Genomic DNA, 22,738 nt, shown 5'->3' on the forward strand with positions numbered 1-22,738 from the left:
AAGGTAGCCTAGGACTACAATTTTGGGAATTTAACCTTGGTTGGGTTCTAAGATTATATTCCAAGGACCACTGAGTTTGAAACGTCTGGAGAGGCCTCAGTCTGGTCCTGGCCTGCAGCTCCTGGTTTGGGACGTGCCTGGGACCCCTGGACTGTGGTATGGGACAGGAAGTGACTGGGGAAATGACATCTCAGATGGGAAGTGGCCATGAACTCTGTGGCAATCTCTGAGTTGAGACTTATTGGAAGTCCTTTGGGGTCCGTAGCCAGTTAACGTAGCCCTGCATCATCAGAGTTGGATTCCCAGTCTTTTGTTGTTTGTCTGTAAGCGTTAAAGCACACATCTGACATTATTACTATGTTTCTTTTCTGAAGTATTTTCTTGATAAAGCCTAAGGCGGAGTCGATGGACATCTTTGGTATTTCAGTTAGGAGAATTTGCTGTGGTTGTATACTGGGACTTCTTGCAAAGATTGCTCTGTTAAATCTGAAGGTCCAAATTGTGCAAGTGCTACTATTTGGAAGACATCGGGAAAGGACTGGCTCCGTACCCTTGCTGACCAGTGGAGAGGGGTGGTTCGGTAGTGATGCTGGTACAACAACGATTTACTATAGATAAAACCACACCACCTGAGAAATACCACTGCATGGACCTTGCCTCCAGCTGTGCCTCTCACTGGGCTTCTTTTTGATGTTGCTTTTCTACTGGTTCTGTCCTGTCATCATTCACACTGGTGTGTTTTCTGTTTTATTTTCTTTTTACCACTCCATGACTGTTATTCTCACTTCCCTCTAATCTTCATGTATTTGTGCACCTTCCGGATTCACATGTGGGACCTTTATTCCCCAATGCAGAGGTCTGTGAAGCGTGTCTTTATACAAGACATCCTGTACACCAGCAGCTTCCAAAAGTCTCCTCATTCATGCCCTGTTGCTGCTTTAATTTCTCTAACCATTAATCACCTTTTACATTGGGTGGGTCTCTTTGCATGTCTCCCCCTTTATCTGTTTGTATTGTTTCACGCCATCGTCCCCAAACTCTGTACTTTGATATGTTTGTGCCACCATATTTTTTTCTGTTTTCTTTAACTTTTTGCACCTATTAGTGCTTTTGCTTATCTGTGCAGCATTAAGTTGGTGAGCGTGAGTGAGGAAAATTTTACTCCAGGCCACTTCCCAGCGAGATTTCTCAACGTGGGAGGTCACGGATGATGGCTACCACACGCCTTGAGAAACCTTTTGTTCGCGTTGAGGAATCTGCCGTTTGAGTAGAAAATCTTCTCGAGCGGCAAAAAAGAAGCAACGTCCTCTTGTGCTGCGCATGGTGTCGCTCGCACTGATTTTCAGCTTGGGACAAACACCTTGCACTAAAAAATTAGCGCGAATGGCATGACCTAATGCACTCTGCTACTTGCGGAACTCCGCGTCGTATGGCGGAGTTTTTGGATCACTTCATGGAGGTCCGCATAGCGGAGCTCCGCAAACTCAGCCCAGGGCCACTTACAAGGGGGCTCTGTCAATGCTGTCATCTTCTAGGTATGAGTCCTTCTTTAAGTGCATATCCCTATATTTTTTCCCACCCTTTGCTCTCACAGGTGAGTGTATTTTTGTCACCTGACGCTCCTTTGTTTTTTACTTCATCTTTCTGCTATGGGGGTGCTCCCTCAGTGTATACTCCTAGTTTTTTCCTTATTGATGCGTGTGTTACTGTCGTACATGATGTACCCTAATCTCTTCACTGATGTGTGCTCCCTTAACTTGAGAGACTCACTTTTCCGTTTAAGCCTACTCCTTAGTTACCTCGAGCTACCTTACCTGGCTTTGTAGCTAGCCTTTTACTCCCACCGTAGGAAGGTGTTGGGGTACACCTTCATGGGACTGTGCCTGTAACTTTCAGTCTGCCTGTCTCCCAGGACCATTGCTGACACGCTGTGCCCTATGTCCTTGTCCGTGTTTGGATTATTTGTGCTTGCGTGCATTCCTTTCCCATATCCAACACTGAGGCTTGTTTGAGCAGTCCACGCAGACAGGGCAGCAGATTTGCAGTTTTTGGATTTCCATGTACTGGTCGTCCTTCTTAGATGTTGGTCTACTGGGATCAAGTGACGAGAACTGTGACTACATCTCCCAGGATACATTAGGTTGCCAATTAAAAGGAGCTAATGCTAAGCATGATATACCGCTGATATGGGTTGATTTGAAATACTCTATCTTCCCTGAGCACTGGGCCCGGCCTGTTCCTGTTGGGGGCTACTGTAATGCTGTTCAGTTTCCAGAGTATTCCCTCGCTATCCCTCCCTGACTGCGGTGCAATGCTCCCTTCTCACCAGGCTGCAATGCCACGTCTCTGCTGTGCTCTTCTGACTGTGCATCCATATCTGTTTTACCGACACAAGACCCTTTCTTAACTTTTGCTTCCATGCTTGAACCCTCGACTGCACTGCTCCCCATTCCATCACTCCGCCTGACCTTGTAGTCTACTCCGCCTCTTTTCTGTGCCTCGCAGTTTTCCAGCCTTTGTCTAGGTTTGTGGTGTTTTGCTTTAAGGCTAGAGACATATTTAAGGGTGTGGGTGTTCTTAAAAGGCCACTGCCTCGACATAATCGGTCACTGCTCTTGGACAGGAAACGGTATCCATAAGTCTCACTGATGTCTCTTGGTACTCCTCAGACCAATGTAAAGTGCTCACAGATCTTGGTTCTTTCACTTAAGGGCCATACTTAGAGCCCAGAGCTTGCTCTGACATCATTCCTTTAACCAGTGGATCCGGTGAAATGACTACATCTCACACAATCTCTGCCACTGCTCGTGGACCGGAAACAGTATCCATAAGTCACACTTATGTCTCTTGGTACTCCTCAGCCCAATGTAAAGTGCTCACAGATCTTGGTTCTTAAGTGTAAGGACCGTGTATGGACCCATGGCTGGCACTGACACCATTCATTTAACCAGTGGATCGGATGAAGTGCCCACAGGTCACACACTGCTGACCTTCAGCTGGGCGCAGGTCCCGGCCCGGCGAGCCCATGCCGTTCGGAGATGTGATGAAGGCACTGCCAGCGTTGCTAGTAAATGTATATCTAACCATGTCTGGAGCATATGAAGTGATAATACCTAAATCAATAGCTCTGCCATTGATTGTGCGGGTTCCCTACAGCATGACATGCACAGCGCTGCAGTCATTTTGCAGCTAACGAGGGCCCTGATGCACAGCCCTGCTGATGATCAGTTGTAGCAGGCCTTTTCTGGGAGGCACTGGGGGGGCTCCAGCACCCAGGTGTTCTTTTCTCCCACGCTGGGCCCACCACCCAAGTCTGCTGTGGTATGCTGTGTTCGGGCATTAGCCTGCCTGCTAGGGAAAGGTGTGGCTTCTCACTCTGCGGGCAATCTCCAGTACTAAAGTGAAGGTCTTCTATCCTCCGTGAATACACCTAGGTACAGCACATTGCCCGTATCACACACCCATGTAATGCACTTACAGTGTGGAGAAACTTACCTACAGCACGTGTCCAACACCAGGTGAAGTCTCTTCTCCTATGTCAAAAGGAGGGTGGCATCGCCACATATGCAGGTGACATCCTCAGCACGCACCCTTCACATGTAGTGATCCACATGTCCTAAAGCGCTGTGCAAAGCAAAATCAACAGCTTATCCCAGCAGATGTGCAATGCAGTATCCGCGTAGCACCTCTGGCTCAACAGAATTGGCGCCTGGGACACAACCATCACATTTGTGAACAAACCTCGCACCGCTGTAGAGCTTACACAAGTGCACTGGGATGCAGCACTGTTCACGAGTCGAAGCCGGCATCTGTAGCAAAAAACGACAGCATGGCTCAAACATTGGCAAAGCCGATAGCTCTCGCACAGGAGAGAACTACTGGCTTTATCAATCTTTGTTCTTTACATCTTTGTTTCCGTAATGTAATCTGCAGACCGCACTTGTTCATTTTCAAAGGTTTAGGTACCTCTCAAAATTGGGGAAAGTCTAAGCGATAAAATGCGTACATGACGTTTAAAATGGGATTGAAGGTTTCAAAATCTGCCAATAGGTAGAATAATAATAAAAATATGGAACAATGACTTTTGTATAAAGCATTGCCCCCACTGCTGTTTCTGCTATAGGTGCTTTTTCCCTGTGTTTCCCTCAGATCGTGGAGGCAAATAGTGAAATAGTTGTACGTCATGTGGCACATCAGTAGCAGACTTGCCTGCCTTTGGGTGTCTACTCTCCGCACACTTTAATATCCCCATCCCGTCCATTCCTGCACGTCTAGCGTGGCGCTGTGCTGTGCAAAAGTCAAGTTTGCTAAATGAGACCCGCCAGCCTTCGACTGGTGACCAGCAGAGGAGAACTGAGAAGGACGGCGACAGCTCGGTTATCCAGCTCAAGCTTCTGCCTGTGGGGACCAGGGGCTAGGACCTAAGAGTGGGACATGCCTGCTGCCTGCAGAGGGATGGCCGTACGCTGCACCAATGGCCATCGCCTGCAGCCTGATGCAATTTGCCGGATGGTCGCTTTAAATTTGGCTCTGTGCTCCCTAGCTCGACACAGTAATGACTTCAGTATGAGACCAGTGATGTTCTTGCTCACACCTCCTCCAGTCCCCCTTCCTCTGTCTCTCCTTTACACCCGTCAGAAACGTGAAAGACCGACATCTGAGCGTTTATGCACCTGTCACAAGGCCAGTCAACCTTTTCCAGCAGCCCCCCCCCCCCATGACAGTCTACTCTCATTCACCTCACTGCCTGCCGCTAAGTGCTCTCCACTCTGTCTCTCTGCAGTCTATATTGAGCTATCAGTCGGACTTACTGACAATCTACAGCCTAGTAGGTGTGCAGGACCTTTCATCGCAACTTAGATTGCAGAGATCCTGATAGCCAGTATATCCACAGTGTCTGCCTGCGAGGTATATCATGTGTATTGTCATTGTATCTCTGCATGCAGGGCCAAGTACCTCCTACATACAGTCAGCAGTGTAATGTTCCAAGGTGATGCATTTTGGGTTTCATCATCTTGACGAAGATGGCTCCTCATGTGTCTGACTTGTGAATTGTTTATTTCTAGAGCATTTGGTGCCTCGATGAGGTGTCTGTAATTTTGTTTGATACTTCATGCCCTGGACTACGCCTCCCCTGTGCATGTTTCTGTGGTCATGCCTACTCCCACTAGGACTGATACGGCGATCATCATATACCTCTCAACCAGGCGTTTTTCAAGCAGTCCGTGGGAGTGAGCAACTTTGTGCCCTTCTGACTAGCTTGCAAATGTCAGTCTCCAAACATTTTACTTCTACCAGGCATCCTCCTTTTCAGGCACATATATTTTTGTGTTGTTGGTTCATCTCTTTCTTCTTGATTAGCTTGTCAATAGTAGTTACCAAAAAAAAAACCCCTACCGGTTACTCCCCTTATCAAGCATTTATATTTTGGTGGTGTTAGCTCGCCTGCTTGTCCCTAAATAGATGCTCCGTATCAGGCAATCGTGCTTTGGTGTCATTGGTTTAACTTTGTATTTTCAGACATTTGGGTATGAGATCGATGGACTAAGGCAGTTATTCCCAACCTGTGGTCTGGGGGCCCCTTAAGGTCCGTGAAGCCTCCGTAGGGTGTGTGTGATTACTTAGAAAATTAAGTAATATTAACTGATTTAAAAAGTGTATATAGTTAAAGAAGCTAAATGTACAATTTCAACGTTTTCAAAATGTTCTGTAACTGTTAAGAAGTTTGAAATTGGAGGTTAAAAATCAAGTTAGCGTCCTCAGATTTATTTTTGTTTTGTGGTCAGTGCAGTGTGCATCGTACTCAATAGAGGATGGACAATAAGTGGCCTACATTGAATATAGAAACTCTCCAACCCTTCTATTATTACTATTTTATGTTAAATTTGATTGTAAATGAAATACATTATTTCATCATTCATGTGATGAATGCTTGTTTCTGTATTGTTTGGGTATCGTTTAGCAGTTCAGATCATCGAAAATGCTTTGGCCAGGTACCTGGCTTCCAGTAATAACTTCAGTGGGGTGCCCAGTATCCAGTAATGATTAAGTAGGGGGTCCCCAGAAGTCGAAAGGTTAAGAACCACTGTACTAAGGGGTTAACTCACGTAGACTGCACATGGTTCTGCTTAGTGACCTGTATCCAGGGCCCTGACCAGCAGCCTCAGAAATGCGGGTACCTGTGTAGACAGATGCTTGCTTTGAAAGGCTGGCTGTGCTGGCTTCTCCCATCCCAGAAACGAGCGTTGACTGACTTGTCCTCCTTGGAGAGCCAGACAGGACTGCACAGGGGTCCCTCTGGCAGTCTGTGTATGAACGGCTCGTGCCTTGTGGAGGCAGAAGAGGCTCAGTCTCTTGCCAGTTACAGCACCGAGCCTCAGGGTGGATGGTACCCTGGTGCTCGCTGAGCCCAGTTTTCTCTTTGCTGTGCGTCTCGGAGCTTTTTTTTTCTTTTCTAATTGTTTGATGCATCCAGCACTCCGCCTGCGGTGTGTCAGCTGTTAGTTGTACAGCATTCTCACAAAGAACCGAATAATGCCGCTCTCCCCCCCTGCACTCGCGTGTCCTGGTCCAGTAGCACCCCACACACTGGCTCCTTGAAGCTGGCCCATCTGGCGCTGCTGGACTGCTCAACAGGCCAGTCAGACGCCGTCCGGGTCCACCCCATGCACTGATTCAGTCAAGCCTCGGTCTAACTCGGATTCTCGCAGTCCTGCTCTGCCCTGCTTTTAGTCTTGCCGCCCCTCCTGACTCTTTTTTTCGTTATTCTTGCAGAATTACAGAAGACTCCGCCGTGACCACGTTTGAAGCGCTAAAGGCCCGCATCCGCGAACTGGAGCGGCAGCTATCCCGCGGGGACCGCTACAAATGCCTCATCTGCATGGTGAGTTGTGTTCAGTCCTGGCAGTCTATAAGGGGTGTCTCTGTCTGCAGGAGAGCGGGTGAGTGGCTGCCGGGCGGTGAGTGGCTGCCGGGCGGTGGGTGCACAGACAGCAATTCTTGTACTTGGGCCTCATGTTTGGTGATCACTGGGGTGCATCGTGTGTATATAACACAGCTCGCTTCCTGTGGACAGACATACAGGTGCCCTGTGTTTTCTTCTCCGAAGCTCTTCAGACTTCAGCATTGCACATAATGTGGTGGTTTTTGTGTGGATTAATCTGGTGTCTATGTTTTGGCGTTGGCGCCATTCAAGCTTTTACATCTGGAAAGCATACATTGTGCATGAGGGTGGACTGTAGTAACACTTTACTGCTGGAGGTTCAAGAAACAGTGAACTTCCCCTGCACCTGTTCTCTGCACTCAGGGAGGACCCCTGAAGGCTCATTCTTCCATAGCACAAATCACATGTAATGATGGTGGTCTTTGAGGGGGCTGGTCTTCCTGTACCTCTGCAGCACAGACCCTTTGCACAGGCTATGTGCTTCCACTGAAATCTTATTTCTGAAGCAACACATTTCGTACCTTAAGGGTGAGCACCAATAGAGATATACTGTCCGTAGCATGTGGCAGTAGCTACCTAGCTACACATACTTACATACTCATACTTTTGATTGTTGGGCTGTTTGCAAGTTTTTCCTTTGGAGAAGCCATTTGAGCGACTTGATGTACTATTCCTTCCTTACTGCCCTTGTCACCGGAGAATATGGAGCTTCCAGGGGTCATGAAAGTGACACCCTTCTAGTACTGCTCCCTCTAATGTATCCATTTGAAGTGTTGTGGGGGTTATTTTAGCATTTTACACAGGCACATTATTTAGCTCTGTGCCCCAATCATGTACCCTTTTGACCTTGTTACATTTCGCTTTTATTCTTTTAGTAAAGCTTAAATTCAGTGGAAATGGCTTTTATTCCTTTTATAAGTTATTCTTCCTTGCAGAATCTGTTATTCATTACGTAGCACAAATTTTTTATCCTGTGCGCACCCCAAGGCTGTTCACAATGTTTACTGGGTATTGCTGGTCCAAAGGCAGCATTGTCTACTCTAAATATGTGTTGTCACATCAGGGCAGTTTGTAGAACAACAGATATGTTATTATGAAAACATCTCACTGCCCACATTATCTTAGATGGGACATTCCAGTCAGTTTGTCATCTTATGCTGCACTTGGTTGCAAATTCTGCCAAAGCCTTTTAGTTCCTCTTTGTCTACATGGGAGGACTTTCGGCAGACTAACAGACCTCTTCTTTACTTCTGCACAGGTATGGGGGTTGGGGTTCCTTCCTGGGACCAGAAGGGTGGTTTAGGGCTACAACAGCTACTTGTTCTCATGTAGAAACTTAGTAGTGCAGAGAGGAATGTTAAGCAAACTATTATGACAATTTTGTGGGACTCTTCATGTGTTTCACTTTCTTGGTCACTGTTGTAATAACGCTGTGTTCCATTATCCTCACAATCGTACTTCATCCCTTTCTACATAGAAGGCAGTTGCTTCAGTAAAACCTATTGAACCAAGATCCTGCTTCTGTTATGTCCTTGCATGTATTAGACTTGTATAACTGAGAGATAACGGTTCCTCCATAACATCCCTGAGGAGTCTGAGTGTCATGCGATAGGCTGCCACGAATCACTTCTACCTCTGGTACTTGTGAGGCGCTGCTAGCTAGCTGGAAAGGGTTAGGCTGACAGCTGTTGCAGAATGTGGGATCAGACTCCGTCCCCCACCCTCAGTGGTGCTGCCGCCCAACATCCAGCAGTCTCATTATCATAACTGGAGTCTACGACAGAAGTACTGATCGTTGTATGACCACCGTGAAAGTTGTAACCTTAGCCTCTCCCTGGACCATGACAATGTCTTGTGTGAAGTTTGTCTCACCTTCCGCTTGAAGAAAACCCTGCAAAATGGAAGGAGGAGACCTTGGACTCATAGGAAGATGCACTAGCAGTCTGCCACCGAAATCCCTGACATGTTCAGTTCAGTGAGCAAGAACTCTTCGGAGCCGAGGACGGATATAGTGGTAGGCTCACTTGGCATTGCGGTGCTCCTGGCCACACCCAGTCCAAAGGCCACCTCCTCCAGTGCCTCCGATCCAGAAGAAGAAACACAGGCTGTCCTGACCACAAAGACCAACAGCTCTCGACTGAAGACCCCACCTAGGGCCATAGGAATGGTCCATACAGATACCCATCCCAGGCTTCACAAGAGGCCTTACACTGAGGTAGAGCAGCCCTCACATGGGAGTTGGGTGTTGAGCCCTGTGCACAAGACACTACTGCTTTCAGGGCCTCTGGTGCCCTTGGGCTCCAGTAGGCAGTGAGTGAAGGCCCTGAATCTGAGGAAGGATCTGCCTAAGGATAGCAGTTCCCTTCCAGCCATTGAGCGCTACACAGCCTAAAGCCCATAGGCTAGCCTTGACATTACTTGAAGCCAAACACACTGTTGATCCTGGTGCACAGGCTATCAGGGACTCCAAAGCCAGCCACACAGAGAGCACCATCGACAACCAGCTCTGAGGATATTGAGCAGCTCATCTGGCAAAGACTCCAAAGAGGAGTTTAATGTCAGGCACAAGTCCTTCTTTATCCATTCTCTGACAAGTAAGATCTTCACCAGACCACCTCCACCAAAACCTGCAGGCACTCTGCCTCCAAAGAGGAGGGTTGCCTTTGCAGTGAAACCAGCATCTGAGCCCCCCTCGGATCCAGTGCTCAAAAGACTTAAACAAGGGCACCAGACCTCCACCATATACTCAGCCTCCTCCACCATCACCATTGCTGTGCTCCAGCATGCCAACAATACTGCCTCCGCCAGTCATCTGAGGGATCCCTATGCTCTTTGCCTGAAACAGCATTTATCTGAAACAGTGGATCTTGTCAAAAATATATGTATATTTGATAAAAATGTCCTATAAATATATCATTAATGCAATTGTGCTTTTTTTTTTTTTTAATCAAATATACATATATTGTTTGACAAGAAACACTGTTTCAGATGAATATTGTATGACCCAGGTTCTTTGTTAATAGGGCTGCCCTTATTGTCTCTTATATACTTTGTCTGACCCAGACAGACCTTTTTCGCCTTGCTGACCCCTGTGACGCTTCCTTCTAGCCTGGGCCTATAGATGACACCTGGGATGACTGACAACGGTCCTGCAGGTGACCCAGAACTTATTCACTATCCTGTCAGGGTATCTTCCCCCAGGCGACAGCATAGACTACCTCAAGATCATCTAGTGTGCAGCTGCCTTTCACAAGCTGTGCCTGCACATTTTCCATAATAAACAGGACTTCCTTGTGGAAGCGCTGTTGATATTGGAGCGTACAATGCGGTTGCTGCCCATGCTCAAGAGCCTGCTCAAATCCTCCCCTGAGAGATTCTAGGAGCCCATTAAGGCCAGAGTAGTAACATCTATGGTGGAGAAGACGACAAGTACATCCTGTCCAAACATTTGCACATGACAGCTCTGCAGGACGCCTTCCTTCTGTTCCATCACGGCGACTACATGATAGTGTTAGACCTCAAGGATGCCTAGTTTCATGTACCCATCCACTCCGCCCACTGGTGCTACCTCTGCTTTGTGGCAAGCACTACGAATTCAAAGTACTGCCCTTTTGGGTCACCAGTGCCCCAAGATTGCTCAATAAGTGCTTATTGGTGATTGTTCTCTATCTAAGTAGGGGCAACACTTATGCATTCCCTTACCTCTATGATTGGCTGATCAAGAGCACCAGTAGGCAACAATGTCCAGCCCACACTCAAGCCACAGTATCTTTGTTCCACAGCCTGACATTCACCATAAACACCAGAAGTCCCACATACAATCCTTTCAGGTTCAGGTCTTCCTGGGCTCTGTGCTAAACACTGTTACAGGTAGAGCGTATTCCAGCCGAAAGAGACATTGGCATTGGCATTGGCATTTAAGCATCTACTGCCTCTCTTTCTGTCTTTTCTTCCTATTGTGGTCAGAACTCTTGTATGCCTCTTACGAAATTATGGCATGCTTCACCATATTATCTCACACCAGGCTCACATGGTCGTAAGCAGAGAATCAGCTGGAGAATCTAGTGTTGATGGGGACCAGCGTCTATCTCTTTCTGCAGTGGAGAAACAACCGCAACTTGTTGCAGGGAGATCTGGTTCCACAGGTGACCATTACGACAGATGCATTTCTCTCAGGCTGGGGAGCATCTAGACAACATGACAACACAAAGGAAGTAGTCCCCCAGATGTCACCGGTACCACATCAATTATATTGAGCTGCTTCTTCTGGTCGTTCAAGGCAAACTAGTCCTCAACACTATGGACAACATGACCCACCGTGTGATACCTTCAGAACAGGACAGCACACAACAGATCCGCACTGAGCCATACGTTACTGCATACATCTACTGGCAAAGTATCTTCCATGGATAGAAACAACTTTGCCAACCTGTCCAGCCAGACTCATCAACAAGTCCACAAGTGAGATCTCTAACTTGGTAATGAGCATTCTCATTTGTCTTAATGACTTTACTGATTTCTAATGCTCAGTATAAAAAAATATATTGTTTCAACTATTTTCCGTACCCAACTACTGAATGGTCGAATAATGCACAGAATGTGATTTTTAAATCAGACAGCGAAGCTGTCAAACTGTTGTTTCATGTAAGTAACATATTTCTTCTTCCTGGCAAAAAGCAAGAGATGCCTACTAAGAGCAGCATAGGCAGCTGGGTCCTCTTGACTAGATTTTAATATTGACATTGGTCAGCTTCTTATTTTGATTTCTTTCTTTTCCAGTAATGTGAAAATATGACAGTATTTGGAGAAACATGAAAGATCATATCTCTGTCTATCCAAAGAGTCTTAACATCTCTTCCTTTAGTCTAGTTTCTAGGCTGGAGCAATGTTTGGGTGGGTACAACTACGAGTGGCACAAAACTATTCAAATGAAATCAAAACTGCACAAGTTATTTTTTTTTAAACTTGAGGTATCAGTAATTTTTTGAAAATTAATAACTCTAACGGTCAAATCGGTATTTGCAAGTAAAGCATCTCCGAGAGGTATGTTATTTAAACTGATTCCGTGCACTTTCCCCATCACCCTTTTCTAATATTTATAGAAATGATGCAGCAAAGTAGAGTGTCGTCAAGGACATGATTCTCTCATCTCAAACATAGGCTAAACACATGCAGTAGTCTACTAGCGCCAGAGGCACGGCGGTTGTGTTGATGGTGCTCTTCAAAGGATGTCTTCCTACCTTGGATGGTAGGGTCTCCTTTGTGAACAGAGCAACAGTGGACTTGGTAGGTGGGCTCCGGATTCGGACAGTACCAACTGTTGCATGTGCCTCAATAGTCCTTTAGAGGGTTTCAGAACTGAATACAACTGTCAACAAACTTATGGTCAAGTCTCTTGAAATCGGCATCTCTTGGGTTCACAGTGCAGTACCTATGCCTGCGCAGGCCAGTTTGCACTCTTCGGCTGTTAGGTCATTTGTATTTGCTTCTCATTGCCTTTTAGCCTTCTTCAATGCAATATATCGTTGTTTATCCTAATGGATCAGGTTGTAAAGGACTCCATATTGGAACAGTGTTTGTCAGTGGCGGCTATGTTCAGAGACCACCACCTCTCCTTGTTCAGGGGAACCATGCAGTCTCACTCATTGTGCTGATTTGTCGATTGGAGGCATGAGATTTTACTGACTTGGTATTGCAGCTCGATGGCAGTGCACTTATCTCTTAATAAAAGAGCCCTTCGGGCACCGCCAGCAATGTAGCGACTAGTAAGTGTTGTGTTTCTTCATAGGAATCTACATGCTGTCCGTTGGGGTGCATTGGAAGGACTGTTTACTGCGAACAGGTCATGTCTACTGCTGTGCTGTGAGGGAGCCTCACCTGCACATTGCCCTTGGTTTGCACAGTGATTTCACAAATGTGAGCTGGTGGGTCACCTTCTCTTGTGTCCTTTGAATGTCTGCGCCCTGTAAATAGTAGCAGTGATTGCTCCAAGGGAGGTGCTCACTCTCAGATTCTTCTCATTTGGGAGATTAGAAGGTACTTGGATTATACCTCGAGGAACCTTCTGCCTTGGTTGGCTTTAATCCCTGCATACCTTGCCTGTGGATATCACACTGAATGATTTTGGTTGGTCTTCTCAAGTAACACATCTTCTCTCTCGTTTCTCTCTCCTTCCAGGACTCGTACACTATGCCCCTCACGTCGATCCAGTGCTGGCACGTACACTGTGAGGAATGCTGGCTCCGCACTCTGGTGAGGGCACACCTGATTTCTTATCCGGTCCTTATTTGTGTGTAGAACATCTTTATGTGCTTCTGTCCTGCTCTAAGTAAATTATTGAACATTAAACATATTTCAGTCCGTTATTTTAGCATAATATGCTTCTTGACTATATATTTTTTTTGTAACTGGTGTTACAACAGTCTGGAGCTGTTTGGAAGCAGCTTGGGCTTCAGGCGCTGAACTCTCCTCTCTTTTGTTGTCTTAATTATTAGTGAACTGTAGGCTGCTGAGAACATCAGTCTATCGTTAACTGGAGTAAAACCCACGAGATGGCCCTCGATGGGAAGAAGACCAAGTGTGGGTTTTCAGGGACAGACACTGCATGTGGGAGTGAGTGGATTCATGCATTGAAGAGGGGGGAGAAGGCAGTAGTGGCAGACCGCACCTTGCATTAATAGTAGAGGACAGTAGGGTGGAATTGAGGTGAGCGGAGCAGATCACGGCTGAGGTGTAGTCCGAGAACGGGAGTGGTGCAGGCCTGTGCGGGTTGTTGGTTGAATGTGGAACATATAAATATGCTGGACGTTGCAAGCTGCTGAAAGTGAAACTTTGAAATAGCTTCATATATGTCCCATATGGTCCGGTTGCCTTTGGTGTCCCAGAAGTGTGCATTAGTTGGGCCCCATTTACAAGCAGTGTTGACCATGGCCTATCGAAAATCCTAACCTCGGGCCTATTTAATTTTAGTTTCAGTCAGTTTGTGCAATGCTCGTGGCTCCTCTTCGGCCGATCAGCAGAGAAGAAATAGTAGTAAAATGAGACGTGTACAGGTGACCGTAGCGGAGTGTCACGTCTGGTTGATGCCTTGAAGATGTTGAGGGACCCGTTGCAAGAGCGCTGTAAAGAGAATACTAGTTGCTTCCCAAAGACCCCGTGGATGGTCCTTTCAGATAAGTTAACCAAGAAGCTGTAGTGCTCACCCTTCAAGTGTGGGGAGAAGAGGGTGAAGGGGAGAGGAGGGATGGACTAGAGGACCAGTAGGCCTGTGCTAGAGAAAGACGCCCTATCAACTTCTCAAATGTAGACACAACGCAGTTGTCGTCCACAGCTACATTGGCGAAAATAAATTGTCGAGGACCCCATAAATGACTACGGCCTTTATCAAGTTGTAAGACTTAATCCCAGGCTGTGTGAGTTGTAGACGACGGGCCAGGCGAGTAGCAGCGCTATCAGCCGTGCGCGGTGTCCGGTCACCGGTGCGCACACCAACAAACCGAGCTTAACTTACAAGAGCGCCCCCCGTTCGTCACTGATGTGCCTTCGAAGCATCGCTCTTCCCAGGTCCCATCTGTCGGTGCCCAGGTCTACCCAAGAGGAGTCACAGCCCCCGTCCGTTCCTAGCGAGCACCGGAACTCCCCGGTCCAGTGTCTCCATCTCCGCGCCCGTCCGGGTACCTGGCCAGGCTGCCTCGCATGCTTCCTGCCTGGAGTAAAGCACCACCTCCCGCCCTTCGTTAGTTAGAAACCGGCGTCTAAAAAGCACGGCTGACTCCGAGGGTTGGTGTTTCCTCTCCGATTTGATGGGTTTCGCATCCAAGCCCACATCCTGGTTAATCTCCTTTCCGTGCCACGGGGTCTCGCCGCCGCTGGGGTGTGCACTGCCTATTCTCGCCCAGGCCGGGGCGGCCACCGCTTTCCACCACACACGTAACCGTTTTGGCTCATTTGCCGTTTCCTCTCGGGCTGGTTATTTGTGGGGACTGAGGCCGTGCCGATCCCTCGTTAAGGAATGCCCGGGGACGGGCGGGGCGCGGAACCCGCCAGCCGCACCAAGAACCTGGCACTTGTGCCGGGAAGCAATTAATAAGGGCCGTCTCATCTGTTCCCCAGCCCGGCACTTTATTAGCGGCCAGGATCTCGCACTGCTCCCATTTTTAAAGGGCTGAAAAGGCAGCGCGCCTGGCCACGGCTTGTTACTAATGTAACCATTAAAACGGAGCCCGGGGCCGCTGTAAAGGCCTTGCATACCCCGCTGCTTTTGTGTCCCGATCAAAGTCCCGGCGTGATCTTGTTAAGGGCGAGTGTTTCCTCCACAGGCTCGCCCCGCAGCCCCCACTCGCTTGCCTCCCCATTTATAAATGTAATGACTTACACATAGCAGCTGGCCGCGGCGCTTTAATAACTTTCCAAATCTGCATTGTTCCAATTAAGGTATCTCTTCGCTCGCCTCCACGAGCAGAGGTATTTGTTCTTTTAACAAGCCCGAGAGCTGTGGGAGAGCGTGTTTAATAATCGCCGGCCTTCCATTGCGGCCGTATCTCCCTGAAAATATGAGCGCCTGCCACAGCCCCCACCCCCTCACGGGCACAGATTTGGTGGCGCGAAAGCCTGCAGGTTTATTCCCCCTGCACTGCGTTCTCCAATAAACAATTTGTTTAAGTTTAATGGCAGCAACGGGGAAGAGAATTGTACTCGCAACTCGGGCTTTTACAGCAGGCACATGAAAGCACCCTCAGACACCCGGGGGAAAAGCGTTCGGCAGGTGTGACTTACCGTAAAACAGTGTATTTTATATATGTATTTCAAGGGAACAGTTTACTGATGCCAGCTGGCAGGTGTCGACGCTATGCCGAGTCCCGCTTCCGGCCCCGGTCATTGCGTGCACTAGCGAGCACGTCCAGGTGAAATTATTTTCAGCAACCTTGTGACTCCCGGGAGGGGGCTCTGTCTGCACCCGCTGCAAATGTGCTTTTGGAAACCCTTGCAAAACAAGGTTCTCGGCGGAGGTCGGAAAGGGCTCCCACTGTGAGTATGTTTGATATCACCCGTCCTCAGGATTTTTCCCTTCGAGATGTGAAACGCAGCTGTCTTTGTACTGTTGTGTCCGATGCCATAGAGAGGAGGCCGCCATGCCCCCGATGGTAGCTACTAGCGGGTACGTATATTTGCATACCCCTCACCTTTCCAATATCCAGGCGACAAACTGGATCCCCCCCCCCCCCCCCCCAAGGAGCTGCTACTTGTTTGCCAGTAAGGGGTGCCATCAAACTCTGTAGGAGACTCCAGTTGCCTCTGATAATAATGGCACGGAGTGCTGCGACTTTCGGGAGCAGATGTTGGTCACAGATCCACACATCGTTTGCCTGTGGTGTCTAGGATCTGGTCATGACTTGAAGTATGTGATGTGCTCCATGATGTACGGGAAGCCAATCATGAAGTGAACCTTTAAATCACAGGATACAAAAAGCCGGGAAGATTGTATTCGATACAACTGTTATGCTCCAGCTCCACATCAGGGTTCCATGCCTATAATGATTGCCAATCTCGTTGTAAGTGGTCGTATAAATCAAAGCCTGAGTTGTGCCGTTGGTGCAAACTCGTGTCCCTCTTGCGCGCAGAGGTGAAACAGCAAAAATTTAAAGCTACAACTGCAGGTTTTGTTCAGCTCTGAACCCATCCCATTGTTGGTCCCGGCACACCCTGAACCTTCCAGGCCATAGTGGACCCTGTAGCAGATGGCTTTCAAAGCAGTTATGCTGCAGATTTTTAATTCACTGTTAGCTAGGGACTCTTAGTTGCTTTTCCCCTGGCACTGACTCACCCTGTTTGGCCTTTTGGCTCCATTCCGGCCCAGCCCATGCCTCCGTTCTGGCCCTATAAGCCACGCCAGTCCAAATCAGGCTGTGCCAATTTCTGATCCGGGGCCAACATCAACTCGCATGAGGCCTATGTCTCACTAAGAGGTAGCCAAAGCGCAGCCTCCATTCTTGGATGATATCCAACCTTTTCCTCATTGCCAGTACTAAAAGGTGCTAGTGGCTGTGTACAACTGTGTTTCTGTTTATCATTGACTGCCGGCATCCATCAGCGTCATGTCTTTTGACAGTTCTAGACTTTTCGGAGAAAAGACTGACTTGTCTTTAGAACATTCTAAAGGCTGTCGTGTCTGAGCCTGCTCTTTGGGTTTACTGTCACAGGCCAGCAGTACAGGAAATGGAGAGGAAACTCGCTAGGCCTAGCTTATAGCCAGCATGAGCTCTTGCAACCTGTACAGCAGCCAGCCCTGACTTTTCATAGCTGTAGATGGATGTTGTGGTAGCCGAGGTTGTGGACACCACCACCACCAACAACTCGTATCTTCCTCCTCACCCGCCGCAGATGCTTTCAGGCAACATTGATTTCCTCTTCTAGGGGTATGCTTAGCCAGTAGGATTTGATTTTCTTATGCTACTAAAGAGCTGTAACTTAAAATCAGCGGGTAATACAAATTGTTAAGCAAGGTTATGTTCTGCTCTTTACGTCTTACTCTACGCTCCCTTCCATTCCACCAGTTTGCACTCAGAACTCAGCAGATCATGCAGCTACCCTTCTGCAGGAATTCCAATCACTGTTGGCCATAGAGAGACCTAGAGGCAGACAGTGGTGAGTGGTGTTACTCCCACTGTTTCTTGGTGCCCCAAAAAGATGGAGGACTCAAACCGGTTAAAGGTCTTTCCCACCGGATCAACCTCATATGTAGGTACAAGTTCAAGACACTTACTCCAGTGTTTCCACTTTGAATGTGGGGATTGGATGGTATCCCTGGACCTGCCAGAAGTGCATGCCATGTGCCTGTTCTGCAGTCCCATAGACACTATATTCAGTTTTTAGTGGGATTGGAACATTTCCAAATTCCCATTCTTTTCTTCACTCTCATTTCTGCCCCTGAGGTGTTTACAAATTTCATGGAAGCGTTTGTGGCCAAGCTTCGCACATCAGTGACACATTAACTCCTCTGCCTTGATATTTGCCTGCTGAAGCCCCAGTTGGTCACAGACTACCTCCACACGACGGTCACTATTCATTCCTTTCTGAGGTTTTCAGTCTGTAAACCAGTCTCATCTGATGCCTACACAGAGGATTCCCTTCATAACAGCATCATGGACAGTTGCATCCAAGGCCTTTCCACCCTTGCAACAAGTCTGGGATATTTAGGATAGGACCTGATGTTTCAGAATCAATCCTGGGTTTCAAGGCTTTTGGACTCCTGGTCTCCTGCATTATTCTGGTCCCTCGTGCCTGCTGACACATGCAGGTCTGGCAATGGAAAATCCACTTTCAGTGGACGCAATACCCAGTTTACCTGTCTGATAGCATCTGTATCTCAGGAGGACACAATCCAGGACATCAGTTTGGTGGCAGGTGGACACTAAGCTTTCATGCAGCAGGCCGTTCTCTCTACCTTAACCAGAGCTCACAATAGTGATTGACACATCATTCCAGGGTCAGGGCAGCACCTGGCACAAGTGGAGATCTGGGTCTCTCATCCCCAGTGAAGCAAAAGGTCCACATCATTTTTGTGAACTTTGTGCCATTATTTTGGCTTTGAAGGCCTTTCTTCCATCAACCCAGCCCTGTAGTACAGTGCAGTGCAGTGTGGGATCTTAGACCTTATGCCCAGAGGCTCTGTGCCTATGAATATGGATGGACCACCGGGGGATCTCCCAGTAGGTCAATCATCTTTCAGGGTTACTCCGCATCAGAGCAAACAAGTCAGAAGAAGTCAGTTTGGAAACCAAGAATGACATCTTTATTCAGAGATGGCTTATGATATCTTCGTCTAGTGGTGTGTGGGCTGGCTAGATCTTTTTGCCACTGCTGCTATGTGCAGTGTCACGATTACTGCACACTGCAGTTTCTACCAAGAGGATCTCTAGTGGACACTTTCTTACTGCAATGTGGAGCAGGACTCCTGTACGCCTTTCCCCCCAATGCCTCTTCTACTTTAAATTCTGAAGATCAGACTAAGATCATCTTGATAGCTCGAGATTTGGCCAGAAGAGTATGGTCCCCCAATCCGTATAGCCAGAGCATCTTCCCTGTGATCTCTCTCTTTTTGGGAGCACCCCCTATTGCTGCAACAGGGTATGGTTTTGCACCTGAATTTCCATAACCTACACCTCCATGCATGGAGACTGAGCGGTGACAGCTGAGTGGTTTTCAACCTTCCAGCTTAGGTAGTAGATGTGAATCTTGTGGCTGTAGGCCCGTCTGTCAAGCATATCTATTCTGGTCAGTTGACAAAAATTATCCTGGTATTGGGAGCGTCTGGGAGGCCAGGTTATCTCATGTTTTATCATTCGTCCTATCATTGGCACAGCAAGGCTTGCATATTTAAGGCTTTTATGGCCTCTCTTTTAGCCTTTTTTCATTTACCAGATCACCCTTCTTTATTCAAGTCATCAGTTGTGATGTGCTTTCTGAAAGGACATATTTCCATGTTCCCACCAACACCTTTCATTATGGCTCGATTTCAGTCGTGGCAGGCGGGCCTCCGAGGGGGCAGAGGGGTGACACACCATTAAAAAATATATTAAAAAAATTACCTCCGCTCCCGGGCCGTGCCTCAACGCACCCTTCCTCTCCTCCTCCGTCTCCCTCCTGCACAGGCTCCCAGCCTGCCCTGCAGCCAATCCTGACGCTGCTCAGCGCAGCATCAGGATTGGCTGGGAGCGCCCAGACAGGGTGCTTTCAAGCAGACTGGAAGCCTGTGCAGGTTCTCTCCAGGCCAGCAACCGTGTTGCTGGGCTGCAGAGACCCTTCTGCACGTGTTAGTTTATTATAGTTTTTGGGGAAAAGTTTTGCAGCTTGCGGGGGCGCTCCTCCGCCCTCATGGAGGAGCCTCCCCTGCTCGATTTGACCTTTATGTGGTCCTTGAACTCCTGATGTGCATACTTTTCGAACCCATGCACAGTTGTTCTGTACGGCTACCCAGCATCAAGACTGTTTAACGCAGTTACCTCCTTGAGCGCCTCATAATTAAGCTGGCACAACCCTCTTACATCACCGCCATTCCTGACAAATTACTGCTGAAAGTTTGTTCTTCCTTTATGCTAAGAGTTGTACCACCTTTCCAGTAGGCCACTCTAACGCACTCCCTGCATTTTTCTCTCCACCTCATCCTTCCAAGGAGGAGTACACAACTCGGCAGTCTGTGAAAGACTGCATAATAAATCTGAGCAGGTCAACGTTTTCTTCGTGTATTATAGTTAATTTAAGAAGCTGGAATTAGAGAAAATATACAGAGTCGCCATACTTGGAACTCCTGAAAATCTGCCTCTGAAACAGAAAATAAATCTTCCCTTAAGTTTACAGGGAGTGGGGTGTAGAACAAGTTTAGGAAATACTTTTTTTCACAGTCTCCGATAGTAATAGACTTCAAAAGTTGTGAATGCATCAACCGCAGCTCACTCCTCACTGGAGGAGAAAGAGCTAACTTCTATCGGTCAGATTTAAGACTTTTCAAAACGTTATTTGGAGAGTGATGATTCATAAGACGGATTGTTGGTTGCAAATGAGTTCACGTTTTTTCCCGTATTTGCTACTTCATATTTATCTTTTGGACATTCTGTAGTTCGAGCAGCATTTCTTAAAGGGATTGACGGGAAGAAAGCTGAGCTGCCATTCAGGCCACGGGTCCTGTTTTGTGGGACACACTTGGTTGCTGTCAGCCATGTTTAATGTTCATGAATGGAAAGGTTATTTCCAAAGTATTGCACCAAGGGGTGGGGCGCATCTGTAAAGTTCCACTCCTTGCACATAGCAACAAAAGATACCTGAAGGTTTACTCTCTTCTCATTCCTAGAGGCACGGCTTTGTTTTTGCTCAGTCTGCACGGTACTTTAGCACAAAATCACTTCTCTAGAGTGATTTACAAATACATTGAAGTATTTCCTTCTTTAACCTAAAATATGATTGCCTAAGCTAGTGTGTAGACATTCGCCTTATTTTAAGTTATTTAGTGTTCCAAGAGTTATCAGATCTCTGCACATTTAAACTAAGAAGAAAAACAAGAAACATTTATTGGAAAGTATGATTTGACACCTGCATGAGTTTTAGTGATTCAGTTAGAAATTGACATAACCACTTCTTTGATTTATAAAATGCCTTGGCATATGTCAGTGCTTTTTCCTAGATCATGACACCAGCTTGTTTGCTATCCTTAGTTCCATATCTGAAAAAAGAAAAACAGTTTTCATTACTTTATAGTTGGTTCATTCTGAGCTCCTTGTGAACTAAGCTATGTACGTACATTTTGGTTAATAATTGTAGTAAACAAATAAATCTAGTTGTGCTCATGTTGGTCATGAATAAAAGAGATGACCGAGGGTCACGTGCCCTTGAACCTGACCATTATGGAGTCACTGGGCTTGTTATTTGTTGACGTTCTGTTCATGCATGTAATGTAGTTTGATACGTGTAAACTCCGACATCGTTGTTTGATGATAATAATTGTTGATATATAATTTTAGAGGACCTCCTACATGAGTGATGGCCTGGTGAAAGGACCCTGCCACACATGTACCTGAATCTATTCTACGAGGGACGTAGCCTGAGGGCTGTAGAAGTACGTATTCCCCCTTGGGACACCTTCTGACCTGTGTTTTTTTTGTTTTGTTTTTTATGTTTCAGGGTGCGAAGAAGCTGTGCCCCCAGTGCAACACCATCACATCCCCAGGGGATCTGCGGCGCATTTACTTATGAAAGAGGGAGGGGCCGTTGTGGCCAGACCCGTGGAGCCAGCCCCCCTATTCGCTCCTGGAGACTGAGCGGTTCCTTTGCAGAGGAGGGACGGGAGGGTACAAAACTTTCCAGACTATGTTAAACATAAAATGACTCCAAGCGAGGAGCGCGTGACAATGGAACAGGACCGTGCCGGGACCACATAAGTGTATTCAACCGGTACAAAGAAGAGGGGAAGTGACCCCTCGGCTCCACGAGCTGCCACTTCTGTGGGAGCCTTTGTGGGGACGTTTGTGCAGACACGTGCTGCGTGTGACCCCGGAACCGCTCCCCTGGCCCGCCCCAGCCCTGTGATTGTTTACACTTTAAACCCTGCCCACTCTGGAATTCCGGAAGGAGGACCACCCACATCTGTTCCATCACCGCAGACAGTGCCACAGTCCTGGGGGTGGGGAAGGACGGTACCATCCCACCGGACCAGGGGATAGTCAGTAACCTGTAACTGTGTTGTCTTCTTTTCCTGCGATCGTCTCGTGAACTAAGAAAGAGAAAAGGACACGTAAAGACAAGTGTATAAACGAAGCACATGTGATATAAATTATATATGTTTACAATGTTGTGTATAAATGGAATAGACTCTTGAAAACTACATACTAATCCGTGGCATTTTTGTTCTCTGATTGCATTTTTTTTAATTTTGGTAATCATTTTTTGGAAGGACAGCGTTCAAAAATGGAAAGCCGAGAACATTAAATGCATTTTTCTCAGTTCTGCAATTGTTTGACATTAGGAAAGGGGAAAAATGAAAGGAAATAAACGAAAGTGTATATATGTTATATATACATATAATATAAATGGTTTAATGTTCTTCAGTGTATTTTTCTTCATTCCAGCCATCAGCTAAGGACTTATTCCTTGCAGGGCAGGGTGACTGGAGCAGGAGGTTCTTTATGAGCTGTTGCTGCGTTTGTGCATGTTTGGGGAAAGATGGGGGGAACTTCAGAATGTCATCCGATTCTAAAGAGGAAGACAGGTGCTTTTTAATTTTTCCTTTCTTAAAGGGTTGATGGT

General features: G+C 47.2%; 1 protein-coding gene across 6 annotated transcripts in view; it reads left to right on the plus strand.

Annotated features, from left to right (window-relative positions):
• The window catches only part of RNF220 (ring finger protein 220), a 539,236-nt gene extending 516,710 nt beyond the window's left edge, over nucleotides 1–22,526 (plus strand). For 4 of the 6 annotated variants that reach the window (XM_069232799.1, XM_069232801.1, XM_069232802.1 and 1 more), the window contains 3 exons: nucleotides 6,775–6,883; nucleotides 13,121–13,195; nucleotides 21,617–22,526. In XM_069232799.1, coding sequence (XP_069088900.1) covers nucleotides 6,775–6,883; nucleotides 13,121–13,195; nucleotides 21,617–21,688 — 256 coding nt within the window. In that variant the 3' untranslated portion in view covers nucleotides 21,689–22,526. The remainder of the gene's footprint in view (nucleotides 1–6,774; nucleotides 6,884–13,120; nucleotides 13,196–21,616) is intronic. The other 2 variants (XM_069232798.1, XM_069232800.1) reach the window with 1 other exon arrangement.
• The last annotated feature ends 212 nt before the right edge of the window (nucleotides 22,527–22,738 follow it).

Source organism: Pleurodeles waltl, chromosome 4_2 (assembly GCF_031143425.1).
Source record: "Pleurodeles waltl isolate 20211129_DDA chromosome 4_2, aPleWal1.hap1.20221129, whole genome shotgun sequence".
Classification (NCBI taxonomy): domain Eukaryota; kingdom Metazoa; phylum Chordata; class Amphibia; order Caudata; family Salamandridae; genus Pleurodeles; species Pleurodeles waltl.